The sequence below is a fragment of the Hermetia illucens genome, chromosome 3 (genome assembly GCF_905115235.1).
Source record: "Hermetia illucens chromosome 3, iHerIll2.2.curated.20191125, whole genome shotgun sequence".
In the NCBI taxonomy this organism is placed as follows: domain Eukaryota; kingdom Metazoa; phylum Arthropoda; class Insecta; order Diptera; family Stratiomyidae; genus Hermetia; species Hermetia illucens.
Window position 1 is genome coordinate 163,769,874 of NC_051851.1, and position 25,128 is coordinate 163,795,001.

The window sequence follows — 25,128 nt, forward strand, 5'->3', positions numbered from 1 at the left end:
TTTGTATGGCTTGTCAAAGGCCTTAAAGCGATACGGTGGAATTTACGGATCTTTGTATAAACTTACGTGATGAGATCCAATTAGGCTACTAAATCGGCCAACTGGAAACAAACATGCGACTCCGAACCGAATGAATAATGATCTTCAACACGCATTTGTTAGTTATGACCCGATGATAATTTCAAATTTGACGCTACTATCTTCAAGATTTCAGCCCCGTCCTTCGTGTTTTCTTTTTGTGTCCTGGAAACTTTCAATAAAACACTAATCCTGTTAATTTATGATAACAACGAAAGGTCGCCACCATAATCCGGACAACATGGGCACAAATTTGTTCATTTCGATCACGAAGATTTCATACGGCGATTGTATTGAACAGTCCCTGGCACCATGTGATAGGCTAAGAGCGTACAAAGACCGAGGAGAATGTGGCCGAGCTAAAAAGATACCAACTAAAGTGAACGATGATCGCGCAAACGAGATAAAGATCATGTTAAACAACTTGTCTTACTTGCACCTTCCTCGATATTTATTGATACTGGATAATTTGTTAAAAGACGTTACGAACTGAACATTTTTAGTTGTACACGTAGTAACATTTAACATATTGGATGCTGTTGGTAGGATTTCTTTTGCAGGAAAAAAGATGCTTGTGGAAAAGGGACTCTTATTTGTTTCGAGTTGCTTTTTTAGGAGGAATGGCGTTTTGATGGCATTTCTTGCATATTTTGCAGGATATTAATAGTACCGTCAAAGAGAGATACAGTGGGATGTGGGTGGTGACGCCAATTTTTGGTCCCGGTAGAGAAAGCATACCGACCCTGCCAGGGTATCATGGATACATGCACCTTTGAAATGTGAAAGTAGCAAATATTTCACGTCAATTGTATTCAGTACTTCATCACTTCACAAACTGATCGCCGAAAAGACAGAAGCCGCCATTGAGTCTCTGCCATGCAAATATTTACACAAAGGCTGCAGCTACCCTACATTGGCGGGATTTGAAAGAGTCATTTCCAGATGTCCTTTGTTGTCTTAGGTTCCACTAAATGAATCCAGTTAGGGATATCTCGAGTGTTTCCCAGTCAAGTAGAGGATATATTTGCGTTTGATGATTGTCAGTTTCCTTCTTTGGAGTCAACATGCCCAAACGTTTGCATGGATGTACACATGAAAGAGGAGTCATTTACAATGATTTTATTTGGGGTGAAAAGCAAGGAACCGCCCCGACCTTTCTCTGTTACAAACCGAAAAGACAATCAAGTGGTTTTCATTCTATTTGGAAAGTAGATGAGTGTTCAAACCGATGAGATGATATTTGCTTTCTTTTGATTTCCTTTCTCTCGGGCCATGTTTGATTTTGATGGGCATTTGAAAGTGTTTCAATGTGGGATGATGTCTTTTTGACGGAGATAATCTGTTAGACATGAAAGTACTATCGCTATAGTCGCGAGTTAGGTTGTAATGCATATACAAAGCAGACAAAAAACGCATTTGTTAAGTTAAAATTAGAAGCTCCTTATTTGCCAATCCAGACCATACATAGGATCTTTTGATATCCTGCCAAGAACAAAACTTATATCCAACATTCAATTTCAAATTAAATTGACCTATTAATGGGAATTCATCAAAAACGTTACAATCAATTAACAAAACAGTCGAAAAAGATACGAAAGGGTCATTGTAACCCACAACGGGATACCATTCAAAATATATCGTGACAATAATATTTCCATCTACCAAAGAATCATTTAGAATATCTCAGCATCGCTAATAAATTTCACTAACCCGAAAAAAAGATATTCCATGGTGATGATGATGCGACAGCATCATCTTTTTAACTTCTTAACAACGAAACGTACCACAAGCTTCTTTCTTATCTCCGTTCATCTGAATCCAACGAATGCCACCTCAGAGTTGAAAACAAATTACAAAGAATTAGAGTTCAGACCAAATAAAGAACAGAAGAGAACATAACCGAACCAGCCCGGGGTATGGAGACCATATAGTATCTGTTCACAATGTATATACCTGTAAGATACTGGGATGTGTTACGAACTGACTGGAAGAAATTGCTGAATTTGTCACCTGGCCCCACAGAAAGTACCGGACAGGGGACAGACAATAATCTGTCGTCCCTGACTTCCATGCCATCGGAATGGTCCAGCATGGTGTTAAGATAGATGGTGTATAATATTGGAGGAGTATTTCCTTGTGGGAAAAGAAATGATATTAGTAAATCTTTATTTCAAGGAAAGAAATATATTAATGAATGTTATATGCATTTTTTGAACTACAGACCAAACATGTTTTTCCAGGTGTACTGCATTGACTATATGGTACTATTCACCTCAATGTGGCACTGACTTTTTGACGTAGGCTGCAGTAATTTTACTCTAGATAGACAACTGTGACCTATTGTAACTTGGTTACTAATAATAGGATTTCCACCAAACTTTCCAGTAGTATGCTCCAATACTTTTGAGACAAGATATTGTATCCAGGAACAACCTCGATTTTTTCAGATTTTTCGTCTTAGTAACTTCTGAGAATTAATCCCAACAATAAGTGCCTATTTTTTAACACTCCATTCTCCTCTTTTCAACTGATATGGAAAAAATAATTGTTTCGAAAAATACCAATCAAGACCTTTCATTTGATACCCCATGTGACTATATTTGGAGGGAAAACATCGGACTGCAGGATAGACAGAATATAGCTTTCTCGACTTCGGATCTAGACTGACGAAAAACACCTCCCCAATTCAGGATGATATGCGAACCATGCCGACTGGATAGTTTGCAGTCTGGGTAACTGATACCTGGTCGGTTGAGCTTACCGTGCAATAAAATGGCGGACCTCCTAACCCTATATTCGTTATACAAAAAACAATCGGGACCCCGAACCGTACATAAATTGATTCATCAGGTGTAGGCACATCTTTGCAATACAGAGAAATGACTGACTACAGACATTGGGAAGTGAAGCAGTGAAGGAAAGATAAACGTTGGCCTGTAGCGAAGAACCCAACCAACAAAGGCTCCTGTTCAGAACGCACACCAGGAAAAGTGTGGCAGAGGTCAGTATATCAGACGTCAGGAAGGTGTTAAATGATATCTGCATTATCTAAAGGAAAAGCAGTAACCAGGAGAGACTCTTAGGAAGGCTAAGAGTAGGATTAAACCTTCAACAGCCAAGCCAAGGAGAAGGGGAGCAGCGAAGATCAGTCCACAAGAGGGAAATGCTTCCAAGAGATCCAAATCCGAACCAAAGAGAGTGGAAATCCCGGGAAGATTAACAGTGGAGGTGGAAGTCAGTAAATCCACTGTGGGCTATGCTAATGTAGTGAAGGGTATTCATCTAGCCTGACTGCTGAAAATATTTGCGGAGTGAAGACTCACTTACGAAGAGCAAGAAATCATCACAAACTTCGACGTCATGCACTTATATGAGGGATTTTGTAAGGATCTCATATTCACTGGCATACGCTTTCGATCAGGGATTGTGCTGGTCAACTGCGCGATAGAGGACACCGCAGATTGGGTTAGGGCCGTAATCTATAAAATGTTTGGCTTGAAAGAAGCAGAACTGTCGGCATGTGCTGGGGATAATATACCTACGGCACACATGATGCAGCCTACCTTACCAAGAGAGAGGTGGAGAAGCTTCTGCGGCTCCTAATTACTCAAAGCATATATCTTAACACACGATTATTGAGAGTTTTTAGAAGCAAAGAAGAGGACAAAGGTAAACTCCTCAGGATCGGAGCAGATGATCGACCCCTGGAGGCAAGTAAACGTCACAACTTCCTCATCAATTGCAGATTTGGCAGCATATTTGTGCATGTGCATACGTAAAAACGGAAGAAAGTTACTTTTGAAGAAATATCGAGTAGGAAGCCTCCTGAGAACTGGAAGACGTAGACGTTGACAACTGACCAATGAAAGTCACGTTGACAGGGGTGAATAATACTGCGAGATTGGAGAAGATTTCCAAGCACTAATGGAGTTAATGGCTAGCACTAAGATAATTTAGGTATACCTCCACCATGCAAAAGCTTCAAAGAGACCTCGCGTATCTCCACTCTCAAAAAAAAAAGCAAAAATGAAATCGTAATTTTGATAGGTAGGTCTATCTCCATCCATTTTTATTCTTTATAGATATGCCGAGTGGCGATCCTTTAAAGTTCAATCCTTTAAGCTATCCTGTTTTTTCTATTCACCCCGGACCTCCCTAAACTGGGTTTCAAACCTAATCCGATGGAAATCCTTCAATACGTGGATGAACTGATCCTTCACACTTTCATCAAAAATCTTTCACTCGGCGGGACTCATTTGAATTCCTATTTGGACAAGCTTTACCGATACTTTATTCGTTAGAAATGGTCGCTTAATCCACAGAATTGTAAGACAGTTGTGTTTCTCAATAACATGGATATAGCGCCAAAAAGAGGAAGGACCAGTCGACCTTTCTATCAAAATCCATGATATGCTCCTTCCCATTATGAATGAAGTTAATTACTTAAAGGTAATACATGAGGACTGGCAAGATCATTGTCTTGTACAGTAAGCGCTTTGACCCTATGGTGAGACGTTTCGAGCGGAACAGTTTTTGCAAGCTGAAATAGGCTCTGTTAGCTGGTCCGCGGATTTCATCATCGTAGCTGTTATCGGTTGTGATTTTCAACCCTAGATACGTACGTTTCGGGTCGTTCTTCCGATGATGTCGATATTGCCAGCATAGGCCAGTAGTTGGGTGGACTTAAAGAGGATCGTACCTCTTGCATTTACCTCAGCATCACGGATCACTTTCTCGAGGGCCAGGTTAAAGAGGACGCATGATAGGGCATCCCCTTGTCGTAGACCGTTGTTGATGTCGAATGGTCTTAATTACTTAAAGGTAAGAGTGAACTTTCGACTGGCCAACATATCTTATATTTGGAAGGACTGGCCCGTTCAAACGATACGTGAAAATCCCTGTATCATATCTTAAAATGCTGCCCCTGGTGTTCTGGTACAAACAGCTTAATACAACTCGTCGCTTCATCTCCGGTCTGGTGGATCCACCAGTGCTCTAATAACCAGCAGAGCGAATACCATTCAAAATACATTTCCAACCAAATCTTACATGATTCCTGCAATTGTCCTTTCCCACCAGGCCCTTTACTTCCTTACCAAATATCAGGTGCCCCAGGTGGCGGTGACCAGATCAAAACCAAATGGCTGTGGACAACTCCCTTGTGATGGCACCGCGAAATGCTGTATTCACTTTGGTTTGTTGGCCGTGATACAGTAGGCGAATGCTCCACGGCCTATTTATGACGATCCGACCTGAGTCTGCACGGGGACGCATCTGGGGTGGCTTTGGTCACGAAACCTTACCAGGGGTATACTAGTACCATGCGAACCGGAATAGCCGTGATTGACATATTTTAGGAAAGCAACCTCCCAAGGCCCGTATCTTAGCGATGATGGGTTTTAACGCAAAGTGTTTGCGACCATGTGAAAATGTATTGCTCCATCCCGATTATCGCAAACACTTCAAGCAATGACGCGGTGGTTCTACACTACAGAGACATGGATCTTTAATCGAAGACAGTACGAATCAAGACTGAAGCCCACTAGGTCAGATTGTTACCGAACAGAACTCTTCGGACTATAGCACAGGTTGTAAGGATAACCGCTTTTTGCATCTCCATGTATAGTCCAGCCCTAAGATCGAGCGTTTTCAGCGCTTTATGCAAATTTTGCGGGACTAATTCCGTCGCCGAAATTACCACTGGGACTACTTTGATTTTTTGTAGTATCCAAGTCTACTTCATATTGTCCACCAAATGGCCGTAGTTCTGGATTTTTTCGTGCTGTTTTTCAGCAGTGTTCCGGTCCAACGGTACGGCTACATCGATTATGAAGCATGCTTGTTCTTCATTGTAAAGCAGAACGAGATCGGGTCTGTTGTGATCTACACTGTGATCGGTGGCAAAAGTGTGATCCCACAATAGTTTGTCCCGATCATTTTCCAAGATTCTCTGCGGAGTATACTTATAATAAGGATGGTTGGTTGCCACTAAGTTATACTTCAACGCAAGGTTTTGATGGAGAATCTTCCAGACGGAATTAGGGCGAGTGGTGTACTCGGTATTCCTCAACATCCGGCACGCAGATGTTATGTGCTAGATGGTCTTCTCTTCGCAGTTGCATTCCATTACCTACGAACTGGAGTTGGTGATTGAGGAGTTGTCAAGAATGTACCGTTTCTAATTTTTTGTTGGGAGCGAAGCATCCGGAATTGAAGTTAGGACTGCTTCGGTCTCATAGAACAGTACACTATTAGTCAACCATTTGTTGGAGACTTCGATGCCAATGCCTGGTAACAACAAATTTTTTATATGGTCTCCGTGAATGGGTTTCTCTTTCCACATGTCGATCTTCTGTTGGACTGAAGTAACATTCGACATGGGATCCCATTCTCTGCTTCTCAAGTTCAAAGGAGATCATTTATTATCTGCCATGACGGTAGCCTGGTGTTATTGGCTAGAGTTCATTTTGGTTGTTTGCAGTTGGCTCCCTTGTGACAGATTCATGGGGGTCGTGGTTACGCTCAAGCGAACAAAAAACCTTTGGACCTCAAATGTGGTGTTGCGTACCCCAAAGTTCGGTAAAGATTTAAGTAGGTCTTGCACCCACCAGTATAAATAAATGGAGCCGCTCACTCAGTATTGACTTAGCTGGGTTCTGATTGTCGTTACAAAATCAATCCGTGTCTGAAGAGAACCGTGAGATTAAGTCCACCGGGCAGGTATTCACGTAAGACGCATAGGGATGTAACCAAATATCAGGCACAGCACAACCTCCTTATCACCCAAGTCAAGTATGTAGATTGAGAACGTGAAAGGAAATTTTTTTCATACTCATCTGTTCCCTCAACTCCTCTTATCCCTACAATCTCGAAACCGATCCCCCAGGTAGAGTAGTCTTCTACACCGGTAATTACTCCCAGTCCTAACCTAGCCAACCTAATCCCTAGATTTTAGTTCCCAACCCATGTAACATGTGAACATTTCTTTCTCTTTATCATCATTAACGGCGCAACAACCGGTATCTGGTCTAGGCCTGCCTTAATAAGGAACTCCAGACATCCCGGTTTTGCGCCGAGGTCCACCAATTCGGTATCCCTAAAAGCTGTCTGGCGTCCTGACTTACAACATCGCTCCATCTTAGGCAGGGTTTGCCTCGTCTTCTTTTCCTACCATAGATATTGTCTTTATAGACTTTCCGGGTTGGATTATCCTCATCCATATGGATTAAGTGACCCGTCCACCGTAACCTATTGAGCCGGATTTTATCCACAATCTGCCGGTCATGGTATCGCTCATAGATTTCGCCGTTATGTAGACTACGGAATCGTCCATCCTCATGTAGAGGGTCAAAAATTCTTCGGAGGATTCTTCTCTCGAATGCGGTCAAGAGTTCGCATTTTTCTTACTAAGAACCCAAGTTTCCGAGGAATACATGAGGACTGGCAAGATCATTGTCTTGTACAGTAAGCGCTTTGACCCTATGGTGAGACGTTTCGAGCGGAACAGTTTTTGCAAGCTGAAATAGGCTCTGTTGGCTGGTCCGCGGATTTCATCATCGTAGCTGTTATCGGTTGTGATTTTCAACCCTAGATACGTACGTTTCGGGTCGTTCTTCCGATGATGTCGATATTGCCAGCATAGGCCAGTAGTTGGGTGGACTTAAAGAGGATCGTACCTCTTGCATTTACCTCAGCATCACGGATCACTTTCTCGAGGGCCAGGTTAAAGAGGACGCATGATAGGGCATCCCCTTGTCGTAGACCGTTGTTGATGTCGAATGGTCTTGAGAGTGATCCTGCTGGTTTTATCTGGTCTCGCAAATTGGTCAGGGTCAGCCTAGTCAGTCTTATAAGTTTAGTCGGGATACCGAATTCTCTCATGGCCGTATACAGTTTTATCCTGGCTATGCTATCATAGGCGGCTTTAAAGTCGATGAATAGATGGTGCAACTGTTGTCCATATTCCAACAGTTTTTCCATCGCTTGCTGCACAGAGATAATCTGATCTATTGCTGATTTGCCTGTAGTGAAGCCTCTTTGGTATGGACCAATAATTTTCTAGGCATATGGGGCTATCCGGCCTAGCAAGATAGAGGAGAATATTTAGAGTATATCTTAGATAAGTTTAACTGTTAAGGTAGACGATAAGTTAGTAATGGCAACTAGACCCCATTAACTATTCTTGATGTATCCATTCGAGAACAAACTATCGCTTCCCAACGACAACATTCCTTTCCACATGGGATACAAACGGACATATCGAATTAATATTATTAAAATTCCATAGAAGACATACAGCACTTGAGCCAGGATCTTTACGTTCGTTCACGAGTCCTTCCGATCAACACACTCTATACGCGTAAACCCTAAGGTCATATTTCATTCAAGGTGTCTCGACCATGCACACACTTAATTTTTATGGGGACCTAAAATATTAATCGTGATGGGAAAGAATATTATCATCTTGTTATTGGTGTCTTCTTTGTCATTTTATTTAATTTTTTGATTTATGGAAATTTAAGCGCCACATGAATCGTTCAAATACTGGAAGATTGCCCGATGCGATTCGTTCATGATTTTACGGAAACTATGGTGAAGTCGGAGGAATGCATTTTAGAAGGTTCACTTGTGCGTTCTATCAGATGTGTTTGCATTAAATTTTAAATTTTGAATATTCTTCTTAAAAGGTGCATTAAATATCTATAATTTTAAAGGTTAAATCAATCTTAATTTGGGTCTATAAAAGGAGAATTTTCTCTATTGAATATAAACTCTAAACTCTCTAACAAATCCCATTGCAAACAAAGAAATTCAGATTTTCTCAAAAAACTAGATTTTTTCGATTAAAAACTAGATTTTGATAGTTTTTTCTGAGAAGAGTCCGATTCCATCGCCTTCTACACTAAATGGTCTTGCATACGAGATGGCAAACAATCAAGTATCATCTGAAACTGTCTCTTCTTCCACTTGCTAGGGTACCACAGATGAAATGAGGAAGATTTAATGGCGAACATTTACATCTTCTTTTGGGAAAATTTGTCGCTACGAATGCATGGAATGTGGCAATGAAATTTGTAGGGAGTATATTAAAATTTTATATGATGATAGTTGGCGACAGTTGTCAAAAGTGTGATCACAACACCATAATGATCATAAATATGCACGTTATTTATTTATTTAACTTGTATCTTTTATGGATCATAAAATTATAGGGAAGGTGTAACAAATTTGATGAGCTGTTAGTCAGCATGTGGATATATAAGTATTATTATGACACCGAGTAGAGTTATGGTTATGGCTTTGATTATGTTAATTGTATAATTGTATCGTCTATGGTATCGATTTAATGAATAATACAATAAAAATAATATAATAGATAAAACTCCACCCTAGCCGGTTCCAAGCCCGGTTATAAAAGGAGGAGGGATGGATGGAGGGATGGATATCCACTTTCATGTACACCTGTGGGGCCCTCCAATTTAACCTTTCTAGAAACCACTTAGATCGCACTCTTGACTTTGTCCTCTCTAACCTTCCTGTACGTTATCTATCCCAATCCTTTCATGCTCCGTCTTACGTTGCCCCTGACGCCCATCATCCTGCTCTCGAGTTCGATGTTCAGATATCCCGACTCCACTTTCCTGTCGCTCGCAAGCCTACCAAGATCAACTTTCGTAAGGCGAACTTCGAAGGTCTGAACTCAGCCCTGGCGTCAATCAACTAGGTCCCCCTGCTCTCTCCATTTACATGTGACCAAGCACTCAACACTTTCTACACCATTTTATCTGATCTTCTTCCTTGTTACGTTCCCTCCTCTCCTAAGTGCTTACGCTCTTACCCTGTCTGGTTCACCACTGAAATTCACAAAAAACTACGTCAAAAACAGACTGCGAGAAAGAAGTTCCTGTCTTCTAGAAACGTTGCTGACTTAGTTTTTTTCAAATCCCTTCGTTCCTCGGTCAAATCCTTAATACGTAAGTCCGTTCGCTTGCCGAGAATTACCCTCCCATTTCCCTCCTCTCCTCCTGTTCCAAAATCCTGGAAAGATATGTCAGCGACTGGTTGTCCGCCCACTTTGGCCAACACATAGTGAAAGAACAACACGGCTTCGTTAAACGTAGATCCACTGCCTCCAACCTGCTTGACTTTAACAACTTTGTCGCCAAATGTCTAAATTCACGGCAAGAAGTGCATACCATTTACACTGACTTCGCGAAAGCCTTCGACACTGTAAATCACAAGATACTTCTATCCAAACTCTCGTCCCTAAACGTTCCCATACCACTTGTTTTATGGCTTGCCTCTTACCTTTCCAACCGATCCTGCCGCGTCTCTTTTGACGGCTGTACTTCCCGCTCCTTCTCCCCCCTCTTCTGGCGTCCCACAGGGGTCTATTCTGGGCTCTTTGTAATTTTTATTTTTTATTAACGACCTTCCTCCCCTCCTTACTTGTCCCTGTTTGCTCTATGCAGACGACCTTACGCTGTTTTCCGCTATAACGTCGCCTATGGACTGTGTTTCCCTTCAGAATAACCTGGACACTCTGGTTCGTTGGTGCTCGACTAATGGTTTAGCGCTAGACGCCAGAAAGTGTCACTCTATGTGCTACTCCCTAAAATCCTCACCCACTTCTTTCTCCTACTCGCTTCACGGACATTCCTTATCCTGCTTAAATTCCACTCAAGGCCTCGGAGTCACTTCCGACAATAAGCTCCGCTTTGACACCCATTGCCACGATGTCATCAATCGAGCAGCAAAATTGTCAGGCTTTATTCTTCGCTCCTCCTCTGATTTTGACTCCATCCAACCCTCCTTAGCTCTCTTCAATTCCCTCGTAAGGAATACCCTCGAGTATTGCTCTGTGATCTGGTCACCCTTCCGTAACTGTGATTGTCTTGCTCTTGAAAATGTGCAACGTAAATTCACCCGTTCCCTCTTCTTTAAGAAAAGCTTCCCTCGTGTGGATTACCCCTTCCGCCTCCGCTTTCTAAACCTTCCCTTCCTACAACAACGTAGATCCTATCTGGATCTATGCACATTCTTTAAACTTTCCTCGGGCCTGATGGACTGCTCCGCCGCTGACGAGATCACCTACCGTCCTACGTCTTATAACACACGTAACGAAGGATATTTTCAACGTGCCCTTCGCGGAACTCGAAGTCTATTTTCATTCCCCGATTCCCAGGCTCTGCCGAAATTATAATGCAAAACAGCTTGGTCCTTTTAACTTCCCTGCTTTAAGTAGTTTTAAACGTAGGATAAGTGTTTTGCTTTCTCCTCCTCCTCCTGAGGACAATAATTAATTGGAATTCTCTCTGTTTGTTGTTCGTTAATTAAATAAACAAATAAATAGCTTCAGTCTGAATGGCTGTACGCCACCGCAGGGTCTCAGCGTGTAGGTGAGGAAAGTGCAGGAACTTTGCAGCCTTCCAAATTACTCACTGAGGATGCTATCACCGCACCTGGCAATTAGGTATAAAATGCAAATCTATTTATGAGAAGGTCTCCTGTACCTAGTGTTAATTCAAAATTTATTCAAAGCTCGGTAGTTGAAATTACCGATCAAAATCAAAAAATCATTCGATTAGCTGCTGTCTACTGTCCCCCAAAAAGCAAAATAAGTGAAAACCAATTCTCTGAATTTTTCAATACTCTAGGACCCAGATTTTTCGCGGCGGGCGATTTTAACGCCAAGTCGCCACACTGGGCTTCACGCCTAACCACCCCCAGAGGTAAACAGCTCTTAAACGCTGTATACAAAAACAATCTCCATTGCATTTCAGGGGGATTGCCCACCTATTGGCCATCCGACCCCCACAAAATCCCAGACTGTATAGATTTTGGTATCTTTAAAAGCCTAAATCCCAATCGCATTAGGGCCACTACTACGATCGACCTCTCTTCGGATCATTCACCAACCATTTTCGTGCTTAGACTTACGGCCACAAATTTCCAAGAAGAAGACAAACTAAACACTAACAAAACCAACTGGCACAAGTTTCAGAAACTTTTCAACAAAAACTTTTGCTCACAAATCAGACTTAAAACTCAAACGGACATTGACAACGCACTGCAATATCTGACTAGCACTATACTAGAATGCATCGAATTAGCTACTCCCAACCATAAATCCCCGAAAATATCCCATCCCGATACTTCTCAGAATGTCCAAGAATTGCTTAAAGCCAAACGAAAAGCAAAACGCGAATGGCAAAACCTACGCTCCCCAAGAACAAAAGCAATCCTGAATAAAGCAACCAAAACACTTAGACAAGAACTTATCAAAGAAAGAAATGAAAACATTCAAAAATTCGTTCTTGGACTAAGCCATTTAGCAGACACAAATTACGCAGTATGGAAAACAACAAGAAGAATTAAAAAGTCAATACAAGCGGAAACTCCAATCCAAAGTCAGCAAGGCGCCTGGATCATATCTAACCAGCAAAAAGCTGAGGCCTTTGCTAAATATTTTGAAAAAGTATTCAAAACGGAAGGTGGTGATAGCACCCCACCTGATATCCCTAACCACCATACAACTAACCCATTAACACCCCTAAAACTCAATTTTTCAGATTTGCTCAAAAAACTTAAAGTAACTAACCCTAAGAAAACCCCAGGCCATGATTGCATATCAGGGAAAATGCTAAAGGAACTTCCGCTCTCAGGAAAATCTGCAATACTATTTATCTTCAATGCAATTCTTCGTCTTAACTACTATCCTGACACCTGGAAACACGCCAGGATTACAGTCATCCCTAAGCCAGGAAAAGACATGAAAAAAATTGAATCATACCGACCAATAAGTCTGCTCCCAACCCTATCTAAACTATTCGAAAAGCTTCTATTTGACAAAATTCTAAAGGTAATAGAAAAGAAAGATATCATACCCTCTCACCAATTCGGATTTAGACAAAAACATGGAACGATCGAGCAAATCCACAAAATCGTTAACAATATTAAACAAGCCCTAGAAAGAAAAGAATATTGTGTAGGTATATTCCTAGATATTGCACAAGCCTTTGATCAAGTCTGGCATAAAGGCCTCAAGATAAAAATAACTGCCCTCCTCCCTAAAGAATTTCACGCTATACTATTTAGCTACCTAGATAGCAGGAACTTCAAAGTAAAATATAAGGATGCGCTCAGCTCAACCCACTACATAGAAGCAGGTGTACCCCAAGGTAGTGTACTTGGACCACTTCTCTATCTATTTTACACTTCAGATCTCCCTACAAATAACAAAATGCTGACCACCACCTTTGCTGATGACACCGCCATCCTATATAGCCATCCTAATCCATTAACAGCCGTCAGAGAAATCCAAGGACACATCAACACGATAATGAACTGGGCCAAAACCTGGAAAATCAGTGTAAATGTTAACAAAACACAGCAGATAACCTTCACGCTGAGAAAAAGAACATGCAGACCTGTCACCATAAACGGAAATAAAGTCAATCTTTCTAACGTAGTTAAATATCTTGGGCTGTACTTAGACAGACGGCTCACCTGGAAATCTCACATTGAACATAAACGCAACCAAATCAAAATTCAATTCCGCAAGCTATATTGGCTAATGCACAAAAAATCCAAACTCAACACTTTAACAAAAATAATGGTGTATAAATCTATATTAAAACCAATCTGGACCTATGGCTTGCAACTTTGGGGCACAGCCAAAAAGTCGAACATCAACATAATCGAGCGCGTACAAACAAAAATTATTAGGTCAATTTTAGGTGCACCCAGGTACGTTAAGAACGAAATAATTCTTCGCGACACCAATACTTTAAAGGTTGCAAAAGAAGCGAAAAAGTATAGCAAAAAATATATCAAAAGATTAGCCAACCATCCAAACACTACAGCTAAAGACATTCTTCTTTCCAACAATTATGCAAGACTAAAAAGAACTGACCCACTGCAACTAGCCAACTTGCAATAACATCTACCTTACAACATCATACAAATAATAACAAATCCACTACAAATTGCAAATAAAAAACCCGCCACACTCATCAATTTTCTTATAGTACTCTTTTCCGTTTAACCAAACCAGTAATATGGGAAATACTCAAGATAAGCACGTTGATAATACCGGGGAGGTGACGAACACAATCATAGTAGACACGGTCGACGTACAATCAGAAAGAATTGAAACTATTCTCATCATCCTCACTGCAACAGTAGGGTGCTCCTAAATCTGAGATTAGAATAAAAAGGCTAATTATATTAGTTATTAAAAAGATTAATTGTATTAGTTATAAGCGCTTAGCTATAAATTTATAATAAGACTTGAACAAAATAACTCTTTTCAAACACTGGCTTGATAGAGTGAGAATATTCTATTTTAGTATTAAGATTCGCCACACTACAGGCTAGAGACCAAAAGGTCTAATTCTTGTTGTAAAAATGTTTCTCTGTAAATAAAAAAAAAAAAAAAAAAAAAAAAAAATTTATGAGAAGAAGAAGAAATTTAAGGTCCGGTACGGATAACAGGCGGGAGTCGTCTGACTTGGTGACTGGGTCGGGCTCCCGTAATGGACAGCACCGCGTCGAAATCGCTAGTCGTGGGGCGGTTCGACGTCTAGGCGCGACGACAACCCGGAGCGTTGCTCCGCCTGCTGCAGCTGTTCCGCCACAATCTGTGGCGGCCACTTCAGCAGGTTCGCGTAGAGAGCGGAGGAGGTGGACTGAGGAAATGAACCTCTTCATCATCCACTCCTACTATGAAATAACGGCGGGGGGGGGGGGGAGGAAGCAACATTTTACCGCCCCTTGTTGCACCAGGTATTCGTCGAGCGTTTCCCACAATTCGCGCACGTAATTGAGCAGCGAGTCTACAACTCGCAGTGATACAGTCTCGGCCATCATCTGAGAGTTTGTGCGACTTGAGGTCATCGGGGAGACTGGTGACCGAGAGTCGATAAGGGCAGAGGCAGCGCCATCAACAACACCAGTTTCAGTATTCACCGAAGCGCCCTTCTCCACCGTTCAACTGAGGTTTCCGCTGTAGTTCGGGACGAATTCCAAAGAGCGTGTATAGAATTCTCGGAAATGGATCCTTTGCATAGACCAGGTATTACCAGGCTCTATGCATCTCCAGCAATTCCAAGAATTCTATCTCAAATGAAAGATGAGATTGTATCTCGACTGTTTGCTGATTTGTCGCTGTTGCAACTGCAATCATTTGTGTATTGTGGTGCAGTTACGAGTGTCAGATTGCACGATCAGAAGATCCACTTTCACGTTATTGGTTTGAGTGACCGAAGAGATCCACCATGGAAAATTCGTTTGGAAAATCGGCGGGAATCACTAAGGCAGAACATGCCTAGGCTGACTCAACTCAGCTCTGGTAATGCCAGCAGGCGGGTGAAGAAAAAAGTACAGAGTAACGAAACTATGCCATCCCCAGTGAAACACCCGTACTTGAAATTCTGGACACATCAAAGCAGAAACTTTCCGTCGTATGTAGTCGGTTACAACGGTATGGCGAAAGTCACTCCACACGTGTCCAAAATGAAACATATGCAAGGAACCAGCGGAACTTTTTCAGATCTCTCAACGAATCCCAAAAGAGCGCCCAGACAGTGTAGTTTTCGGTGACGGAAGTGAAAGAGTATTGGGGTGGACTTTGGTGGTTACCCGTCCAGCATGCTGAGTGGATCACCGCCGAAGGCAATCGTCATGCCAATACGCCTGGCGTGAATTTTGCGGATGCTACCGAATAAGAAGTTCGACGAACCATAAACAGCTCGAAGAACTGGAGGAGCCCAGGTCTGGATCGGGTCCAGAATTTTTGGTATAAGAAATGTACCAGTCGGTTGGCACAGCATATCAATCAAATAATAGTATATTACTATAATTTTTAGTAATTGGCTGAAAGACCCTCCTTAAGTTCATCCTAGCACCAAGAGATTTTGACATAAAGCATGATCTTACCAAGTTTAGTGAAAATTGCGCTATTACTAGCAAAGTTATAATAGGTCGAAGTTGTCATTTCTATGCAAATCCAAGGCTTTGAATGTCAGTATCGTACGAAAGGTTCTAATGGGAAAAATCTCCACTTTAATATTTTTATATAAATAACTTTTCATAGCTGAAACGTCGAGCTTCCCGACTTGTTTAATACTCTTTTAATTTTTGAACTTGGGTGTTAAGCCTAAACAAGGAGTCCGTGGACCAAAAAGATTGGGAGTAAGTTGCTCTCCATTTGGTACTGTGCGACATTAGATGCGGGTTTAGGACTCCTGAAGCAAAATACTTGTATCTATTGACGTGTTATCTGTTCTCAATCTCCTTTTCCTCCGGACATCCAAGGAAATGCGAACAGCGCCAACTGCTTGAAGCACTATGCCTCAATAACGGACATTGGTAACCAGTGGAGCGGAGGGAAGCATTTTTATCCATCTATTATTAACTTTATTTGAACAGATATCGTTATGTAGCCTAGCCTAGGTATTTCGGAGCCTAGATACCAGGTAGTCTCCTGATTTTTTACAGATTTTTTGATTGGGTAATTTCTGAGAATGGGTCCATGAAAGAAATTATCACTTTCGAACCCCCGCACTCCGTATTTTTCCAACAGATGTCAAAACTCGGCATTGGAAAGTACTAATTGATACCTTTCGTTTGATACCCTATATGGCTATACTTCGCGAAAAAAATTACACCCCTATTTTGCATGCATGGGGAGCCCCCTTCAATTCAACTTCGAATGTATGCGTTGGAGTTCACAGTTACCCCCCCTGATTTAGTGCTCATCAGTGACCAGTACCGAAACAAGCACCCAGCTTCATGGCACCCTAATATATCAGGTACCGCTGCCATCTGGGTGTAAGACGGGACCCTCCGTAAGGCTCTTGCCCAAGACCGCGGGAACGGCTTCGTCTGGATTCGGTGTTTAACGCTCTTTAATGTTTATCTAACACCGAATCCGACGATGCCGAACTTTTGATGCAGGCTTGATGCCCTGGAGGACGCTACCATGGATCCTGGTGAGGGGTGATTTCAGTGAGAGGACACTTGAATGGGGCATGCCTCCTCCAAACTCTAAAGGGAAAGGAATTCTCGAAATAGCAGCAAGGACTGGACAGGCACTGGATCCACCTCAACATTGCGGCGCCCAGGCTGCGAGGGAAGCATTCTAGACGCAGTCGGAGTCACTGGTGTCGCTGGTGGACGGGTGGCGAGATCTGCAAGACTTCTCGCCAAGCGACCATCAATACATTGCCTTCGAAGTGTTTGACAAAAACTCTCGATGTAAGCCCCTTCGGCGCTCCTTCTGTGTATAGAACGTCGCAAAGGTGAAACCAGGAGGTTTGTTGAAACTCTTGGAATAAGTGAAGCCGCGCTGGGGGGTACTTCTGGAGATGTTGGTGCTACAGCTGACACTGTCGTAAATTCAGTTATCATCTTGATAAGGACGACCTGGGGAGCTTCCATGCCCAGGCGGGCATCGAGACGTGGCAAATCTTTCGTGTATTAGTGAACGGCGAAAATTGAAGAGCTCCGAAAAGAAGTGTCACATACTTCGCCACTTAACACAACGTCTAAACAACCGAGAGAAGGCATGCATCATAATGACAGGGTACAGATCAGCCAAAAAGAGACTCCGTACTGTGGTGATAAACAGGAGCAAAGCTCGCTGTTAGCAGGATCTTGTTAACGATGTGAATAGGGATCCGTTGGGACTCGGATACAAACTGGTAATCTGAAAAAGCGAGGCTCTGCGGAAACCCTGTTTACTTAAGCCGACCAGATGGACCGCATTTTACGGGCACTATTGTCTGTGTGCCCGGTGCGGAATGATGACGTCACCGCAGAGAGTGCTGAGGACTGCTCACTTTGCTCTCTATGAAAAAGAAGAAGGCGCCAGAACGCCGAAGTTTTAAAAATAATTCTAGTAAAATTACGATGATTTAGGAATAGATACTCTTTCAAGTAGGCCTTAAAGATATTTAACACATTTTGTGTCATTGCCAGTGGAATTTAGTTTTCTATAATTATTTTAGTTTTCTATAATTATCTTTGACTCATATAATCCGTCTCTGAAAAAACCTAAACAATCTCTATCCTATAAGAAAGATTGCCAACATTGTGTAAAATTAGTCTAACCATTCTGGTAGAAATCGAAAGTGCCCTTCGGCGAACTAACCAATGTGAACTCCGGTTAATATCAGCTCTTACATGCTCAATGTTTGAGGAGTATGCGCTTCTTTTATTTACTAGATTTCCTTATTGCCGCTACCTAAGTTTCTTCAGACGTTTCAAGTCACTTTTTAAAATTTAATTAATAATTACTGAAGTGACAGGAACACGGCCAATTGCGTTTCTACCACTTTTCACTGGCTGAGTATAATTCCCGCGGTTTTCAAAATCCCTCTTTATTCGAGTCCATCCTGCGCTACCGGCGAATTTTTGTCGTTTATAATTCAAAGGAATGACAATACAACTCAAGTATTATTATCCCTCATATTCAGAACAATTTGGTTATTACCCACATTTCATGCGCAACTTTTCGGTGTTTGCGTTTCCGTATCCTTAGTAACCTACCTTGTTGTTTGATAGTAATTCTACCAGTCAATCATACGCAGAGAAAAATCGTGCGATTGGGTTTCTTGATTAAATACCAATTCCCTATTTATCATAAAAATAAAATATCGTGAAAATGAAAACAAGTGCAATCAAAGGAACGATTTCTTTTGATATTTCTAAAAATGAAATGTTTTTGTTGATCGATAATTACAAAACTTTACATAGAAAGTTGAAAGCTAACTGGAAAGTTGAACAGTAAGTGTTGAATTTGTTAATTTAATTAAATATGTTTGGACTGGAATTGAGCTCTGGTACCATTGTTAATTAAACATTGCATGCATTTTTTTGTTGCATTATTTAGTACTAATACGTAACTAACTTTTTCGCTGTGCTTTTTCTTAATAGAAATGATGCCGAGCTAACCAAGGAAAAACTATCAAATGTAAATATTTTCATCATTCCGGGACCACAGGATAAATTTACCGAGGATGAATTCAAAGTATTGAAGGTATGTTTATTGGAAACTGACCAGATCTGGGTATCCTGAATTAAAGATCATTAAATACTCAGACTATTGAGAAATTAGAGTACTGACCAATTAAGCATGACATCTAAATAATAGGCATCTACCATTCATCCATCCCCTTGTCTTAAACCGTTGTTGATGTTGAATAATCTCGAGAGTGGTCCTCCTGCTTTTATATGACCTCGCACATTGGTCAGGGTCAGCCTAGTCAGTTTTATTAATTTCATCGGATACCGAATTCTCCCATGGCCGTGTACAATTTTACCCTGTCTATGCTGTCATAGGCGGCTTTGAAATCGATGAAAATATAGTGTCACTGATGACCATCTTTCAGAGGTTTTGCCATCGCTTGTCGCACAGATCTAATCTGCTGCTGATTTGCCTGTCGTCAGGCATTGATTCGCTGTCTCACACTTTAAGCATCAATTGATTAACTGCTTGGGGTAGTTCGGGGGGTCGGGTCGCCTCCATATTTAACCAATTCCGCTGTAAATCCATCAGCTCCATACGACTTATAGTTTTTAAGCCGGCAGATTGCACGGACTATTGCTTCCATGCTTGGTGGTGGCAGCATTTGTCCATTGTCTTCAGTTGGCGAGACCTCCAATTCGCCGATATTTTGGTTGTTGAGTAGTTCACCAAAATGCCAAAATGCCACCAAAATCAGATTTCCCTCTTTGTCTCGGCAGAATGGATATCGAGGTGTGTAAGGCTTCATCCTGCTGATTTGTTAGTAAAACGTCCGCCCCTGTTGTGAGTTGTGAGGGGATCACATGGAGTTCACAGGCCTGTTGGTTCTTCCAGACCTCCTTTTTCTGTCTGTAAGGTGGCTTCTCTTGACTCTCTCTCTCTCGACGGAGTTCTTGATAGTTCTCTGCGCGTGCCCACGTTCTCTGAGAGTGCAGCATTGCCCGCTATGCGGCATTTTTCCGTTTCGCCGCTAGCTTACGTTCATCCGTCATTCCGACTTGTGACTGTATCCAAGTATGTTTTTGGCTGCATCAGTAGATGCTTCATGTCCAGGACATTTGTTAGCTGCGGTTATTGCGGCATCCATTTTCCCTTTATAAGTGCTACGGAGGGCTTCATTGTGGTTGGCTTCAGTATTCACTCTCACCTGATTGTCAAAGGGGATTGTAGGCGGTGTTGTAATTCGAGACCGGAGCATCATGCCAGCGAGATTGTAATCCGAGTCTACATTGCTTACCTATACGCCCCCCTTTTATTCATTTGTCATTTCCTGCTTGTTTACTTTTTGAAGCATTGGCTTTTAATTTTAAGTCTACAGCTTTCCTCTATCCATTCACAATGTTTGCATACGATTGCTTTTTCCCCAGTGCATGAAGGTATCTCAAAAATCGTACAGCTTTTCTCCCGTCGTTTCGCGATTTTGTTCTTCCCACCGCTGCCACCAGTTGTTGCGTGGAAAGCGAGCTTGAAATGGCGATATACCCTGAAAACACTACGCTGGATATATAGTGCAATATGCCTATGTTGCCTGTGGGGCAGCAATCTAGGTAAATAGAACAGAACTCGCCACAACAGCCGGCAGCTTTCGGGGCACTCAGCTCCAACCAGATGAACTCTTAACTGGTTTGGGAATGCGTTAATAAAGTAAATATGTTTACCTCGTACAATAAAATCAAGATACTCTAGGTTCCAGATCATATCAAGTTAGAAGCTAACGAGGCAGCGAATGTGCCCAAGAAAGGAGCACGGACCCCACTACATGAAGCTTAGCTATTCTATCGAACCAAAAATATGTTCATGGCAAACATGCTGATAAATGAAAGGATCGGCCAAGGGGACTATACTGAGCCAACTTACCAGGAACGAAACAGTCCAAAAAACCCATGCAAAATACGAAACCAAACTCTCATAGTATTTTTTGGACCTTATTAAGGAACAGTAAGTATCATTAGGATCCTGGAAAGTAGGAATACACTAGGACACTATCTGCAGATTATGTGGGGAAAGTGACGCAACCTACATAGCTATTCTAGGATAATGTCCAGTACTAGTGCAAATTAGGTTAACCCACTTGGGAGAATACTTCATACCAGATGCTACGCTGGAACTTAAAATTCTTGCGGTTACAGAAATGGTCGACATAGTATCGTTTTTATAATGAGGACATTACAAAGAAATAGTTAAAAGACATATAGGGGTGAATAGGTGGAAAAGAAATATGAACCATAGAACGATAAATTGATTCACAATAAGTTCCAAATAATAAACAATAGGTAAATCTAGCCCTCGCCTCGCTAAAACAAGAACAAGATGAAGCGACGGAGGGTTGAATGTGAACTTTACAGCCTGTCACAAAGTGTTTGTTTTGCGAACAGGCCCGCCCTGAACTAGTGATTCCCTCATGCCGGAAGATTTTTGGAGGTCTTCAATAGAGATATGGTCCATTAGCAGATTAGATCGATTGTCCAATGCCGGGAAAGTGGTTGGGGGCTGGGTATCCACAAAATTTTCACCCCAGGTCTACAATTTTCCCTCTGTCACCCTGAATTCGGGTAGCCCCGTGAACAAAATTGGCATTGAAGACTAGCCTCATCGAGTTCACAAGATGATGTCTTCTGTTCCTGAATACAAGCATATCGGCGCGAATGCGGGAAATTCAAAATGGTTCATGGTTCATGGATTAAGCCATTTTTATTAAGATCAAAAAACTTTACACAGGAGGAGCAACTTCAGTGGCAAAGGAGCATGAAATCTCATTGTGTACCTTTCGGTTAGGGACGAGGTAAGTAAGCCGTATTGATGTGTCGATGTCACCTAGATGGTTTAGGTGTCTGTATTTCTTCATCTTATCCCGGCAGGAAACGGATGCATCCAAAAGGTTGATTTTGGATGTATCTACTAAGTCCTCCTCACTTCTTAGTAAAGCAAATATGGATCTATTGCTGAGGATTTTGTGCGTGTTTGCTTCCACCAAGCCTCCCATGGAGGAGTTTTGAAACATCGTTCGCTCAGTGCTTCAGTGTTTCCATTGTTATCATTAATCCGAAATGAATCTTTAAAGAAGCTCTGTCTTTGGTTTCCGCTGGGATGTGCGAAGGCATAAATAGTTGTGTAGTATCTATTATTATGGCAGATGCTGTCACGCGTTTGCATGCAAAATTTTATTATTTTATGCGCAAAATTTTGCTCGCGCAACTCCTGCCGTGATCGAACGTGTGCAACTTTTCCATCTCCCTTAAATTTCATAGAATGTCCTGGAAGTTGAATCTCCTGTGTATAGTATTCTTGATTCAGGTATTTTATGCCCTTCTGTGGCTTTGCCATTTTTAGTTTTTTTCTGAAAACTTGTACTTTATTGTGTGTCGAAAGATTTGATTTCCAGAAGGGTCCAGTGAGACGAATCTGTTCTCTTTGTTATGATAGATTTCAGTAGACTCGAATAAGAATAAGTCGCTTTAGATGTACAAAGCCGTATAGAGGTTTGTGAACATGGAGTACCTCATGCCCTTAAATTATTGGAACTGACTAGATTAATGGAGTTTTCTGTTTCCTACGTAGGACTTCATAGAAAATGGTGGAAAGCTGATTGTTATGTTAGGCGAAGGGGGTGAGAATGATTTCAACACAAATATTAATTTTTTCCTGGAGGAGTATGGGATGTCAATCAATAGCGGTAAGTGAATTTTAAAGAATTGAGTAACTTAAGTAGTGCATCTATATCTAACAATGCTTCCCAGATACCGTCGTCCGTCCACATTACTACAAGAATTTTCACCCCAAAGAATGTGTCATTGGTGGTGGCATCGTATGCGAATCAATGTGTCGCCATTTGCTCTCACTGAATATAGAGAAAATCGACTACAATTTTACTGATGAAAAATTCAAAATCCACTTTCAATATCCTTATGGAGCTACATTGAACGTAGTAGATCCTGCTAATATTTTAATGACTACAGGACCAGTAGTGTATCCTTTTAATCGGCCACTTGTTGGTTACTATTGCAATGATAAGGGTGGTAAAATTCTCGCTATAGGTTCTGGTCATATGTTCCAGGATAAATACTTGAGTGACAAAACGAATGAGACCATTCTTGATTATTTGATTAATTTGTTAGGAGGCGAAGATATCAAATTTTCGCATCTGGATTTCAATGACATTGAGGTAAGTGAGGTTTGCTAGGAATGAGTGCCAAGAACTAAATTGGGTGTTTCATTTTTAGATCAATGATAACAAGATCATATCAGACATCAACTTCATAGCCGAACAACCGAAACCTTGTCTGATAGAAACGACTGCTTTCGATGTCCCGGCAGATTTCAAAAAATTATTTAATACAAAATTGCATTCGTTGAATAATGACTTATTACGTGAAGTCATAGATACGTATCAGAAACTAAATGTTCAGTACGAGCCACTTAAGATAATAAAACCACAATTCGAGATACCATTACCGCCTCTACAGCTTGCGGTGAGTGAAACTAGACTGTCTGTAGATGATGTAACGCATTTTTAATTTATTACTACACTTAATACTTTGGTTTTCACCGTTTGATATAATTAATTAATTTTCCAGGTATTTCCACCCGTTTTCAGCGATCTACCACCACCGAATTTAGAACTTTTCGATTTAGATGAAGCCTTCAGTTCGTCACGAACACAAATCATTCAACTTTCGAATAAATGTATTGCGGCGTCGGAGGATAAGGAGCGGAAAAAGGCTGTCAACGAGAAGGACTTGGAATACTATATTCGAGAGTGTGGGAGAATCGCCGGTGTCTATCCGGAGGGACAAGAAATGGTTGCTAGGGAAATACTCTACACGATTGGAGTGAAAATTGCACAATACAAGAAACTTGATAGGGACTAAATAATGGTGATAATTTGAAATGGGGTAAGGACCTCTTATGGGCTGTTCTGTTGTGCTTCGTTGTATTTGCGGAATTGGGCAGCGTTTCTAATTTGAATTAGATGATTTAGAACTTCACTTTGAAGTGAATTGATCCTTCCTACTGTACTTCTCATAAGAGGGGACAGGATACTTACCAGTAGCACTTACGATGAACAACCTCCAATTTATTATTAGCAAACAGAATGGATGGATACTTCAAAAAATAAATATAGCACGTGGTACTTTGAATAAACAGCCTATTTTTTTACAGCCCGCTTCAACTCCGAGTTTTCCTAATTTCGAAACACTCCAGGGAATCCCCTAAAAACCCTAATTAACACTCATCTAGAAATAGAAGCGTTCCCACCATGATCTGATGCAAAAAAAACGAAGCCGCGTCTCTATAATGAGGCATTTAAAATTAGTGATCCTGGGACCTAATTTGTTCCTTTTTCGCTTCCCCTAGTTTCCAAACGTATTACGGAATTCCCTTGAAAATTCAAATGCAGAATATCGACTTCGACTTGGAACAAAATTGATATCCCTGAAATGATGGACCCACGAGAGACATTGAAACTTCTCAGGCTGACTATTCGGGGAGTGCTAGCGGTGATGGTGGATGCTATATCATATTCGTTTCTGGAAGCAATATCAATTCAGTTTGACAGGCTAGTTTGGTTTTTTATTCTCCCAAACGGAGAAAATGTAATGCGGCATGATGCCCTTAATTTGTTTATTGTTAGGGTCTAGCTAATTTTCCTTATTTTCTAATAGTTTAAGTTGTAATTTATAGCGTAAACAAGTAGTTATAAGGAGAGGATCTTCTGAAGATTTGAGTCTGTATCTTTTTAGTGCGATAGTGATTAATGAGTATAATATGCCATTTATTCTATTAAGAGTAAGTGTGTGACGACAAAAAGCCACCTGGACTATAGATGTTTGTCTTATACCTTGATGTACACATATAGGGTTTTTTGCTTTTTCATTAATATGAGACTTGATATCAAACCAACCCTTCAAATATATTTCCTTCATGTATACTGTTGAGTAATTATGATGGCAATACTCATGATTCTTTAGGGACTAACGAAGCATCTGAATTGTCTCTCTCTTCTCGACAAATCCTTATAC

At 41.3% G+C, this 25,128-nt stretch overlaps 1 protein-coding gene across 1 annotated transcript; it reads left to right on the top strand.

Moving 5' to 3' along the window:
• Positions 1–18,653: 18,653 nt before the first annotated feature.
• Positions 18,654–24,254, top strand: LOC119651566 (intraflagellar transport protein 52 homolog). Its single transcript, XM_038055200.1, has 6 exons — positions 18,654–18,867; positions 19,018–19,120; positions 22,667–22,781; positions 22,846–23,270; positions 23,329–23,577; positions 23,683–24,254. Exons 1-6 carry the CDS (start codon positions 18,746–18,748, stop codon positions 23,974–23,976), a joined length of 1,308 nt encoding a protein of 435 aa, XP_037911128.1. The 5' UTR covers positions 18,654–18,745; the 3' UTR covers positions 23,977–24,254.
• The last annotated feature ends 874 nt before the right edge of the window (positions 24,255–25,128 follow it).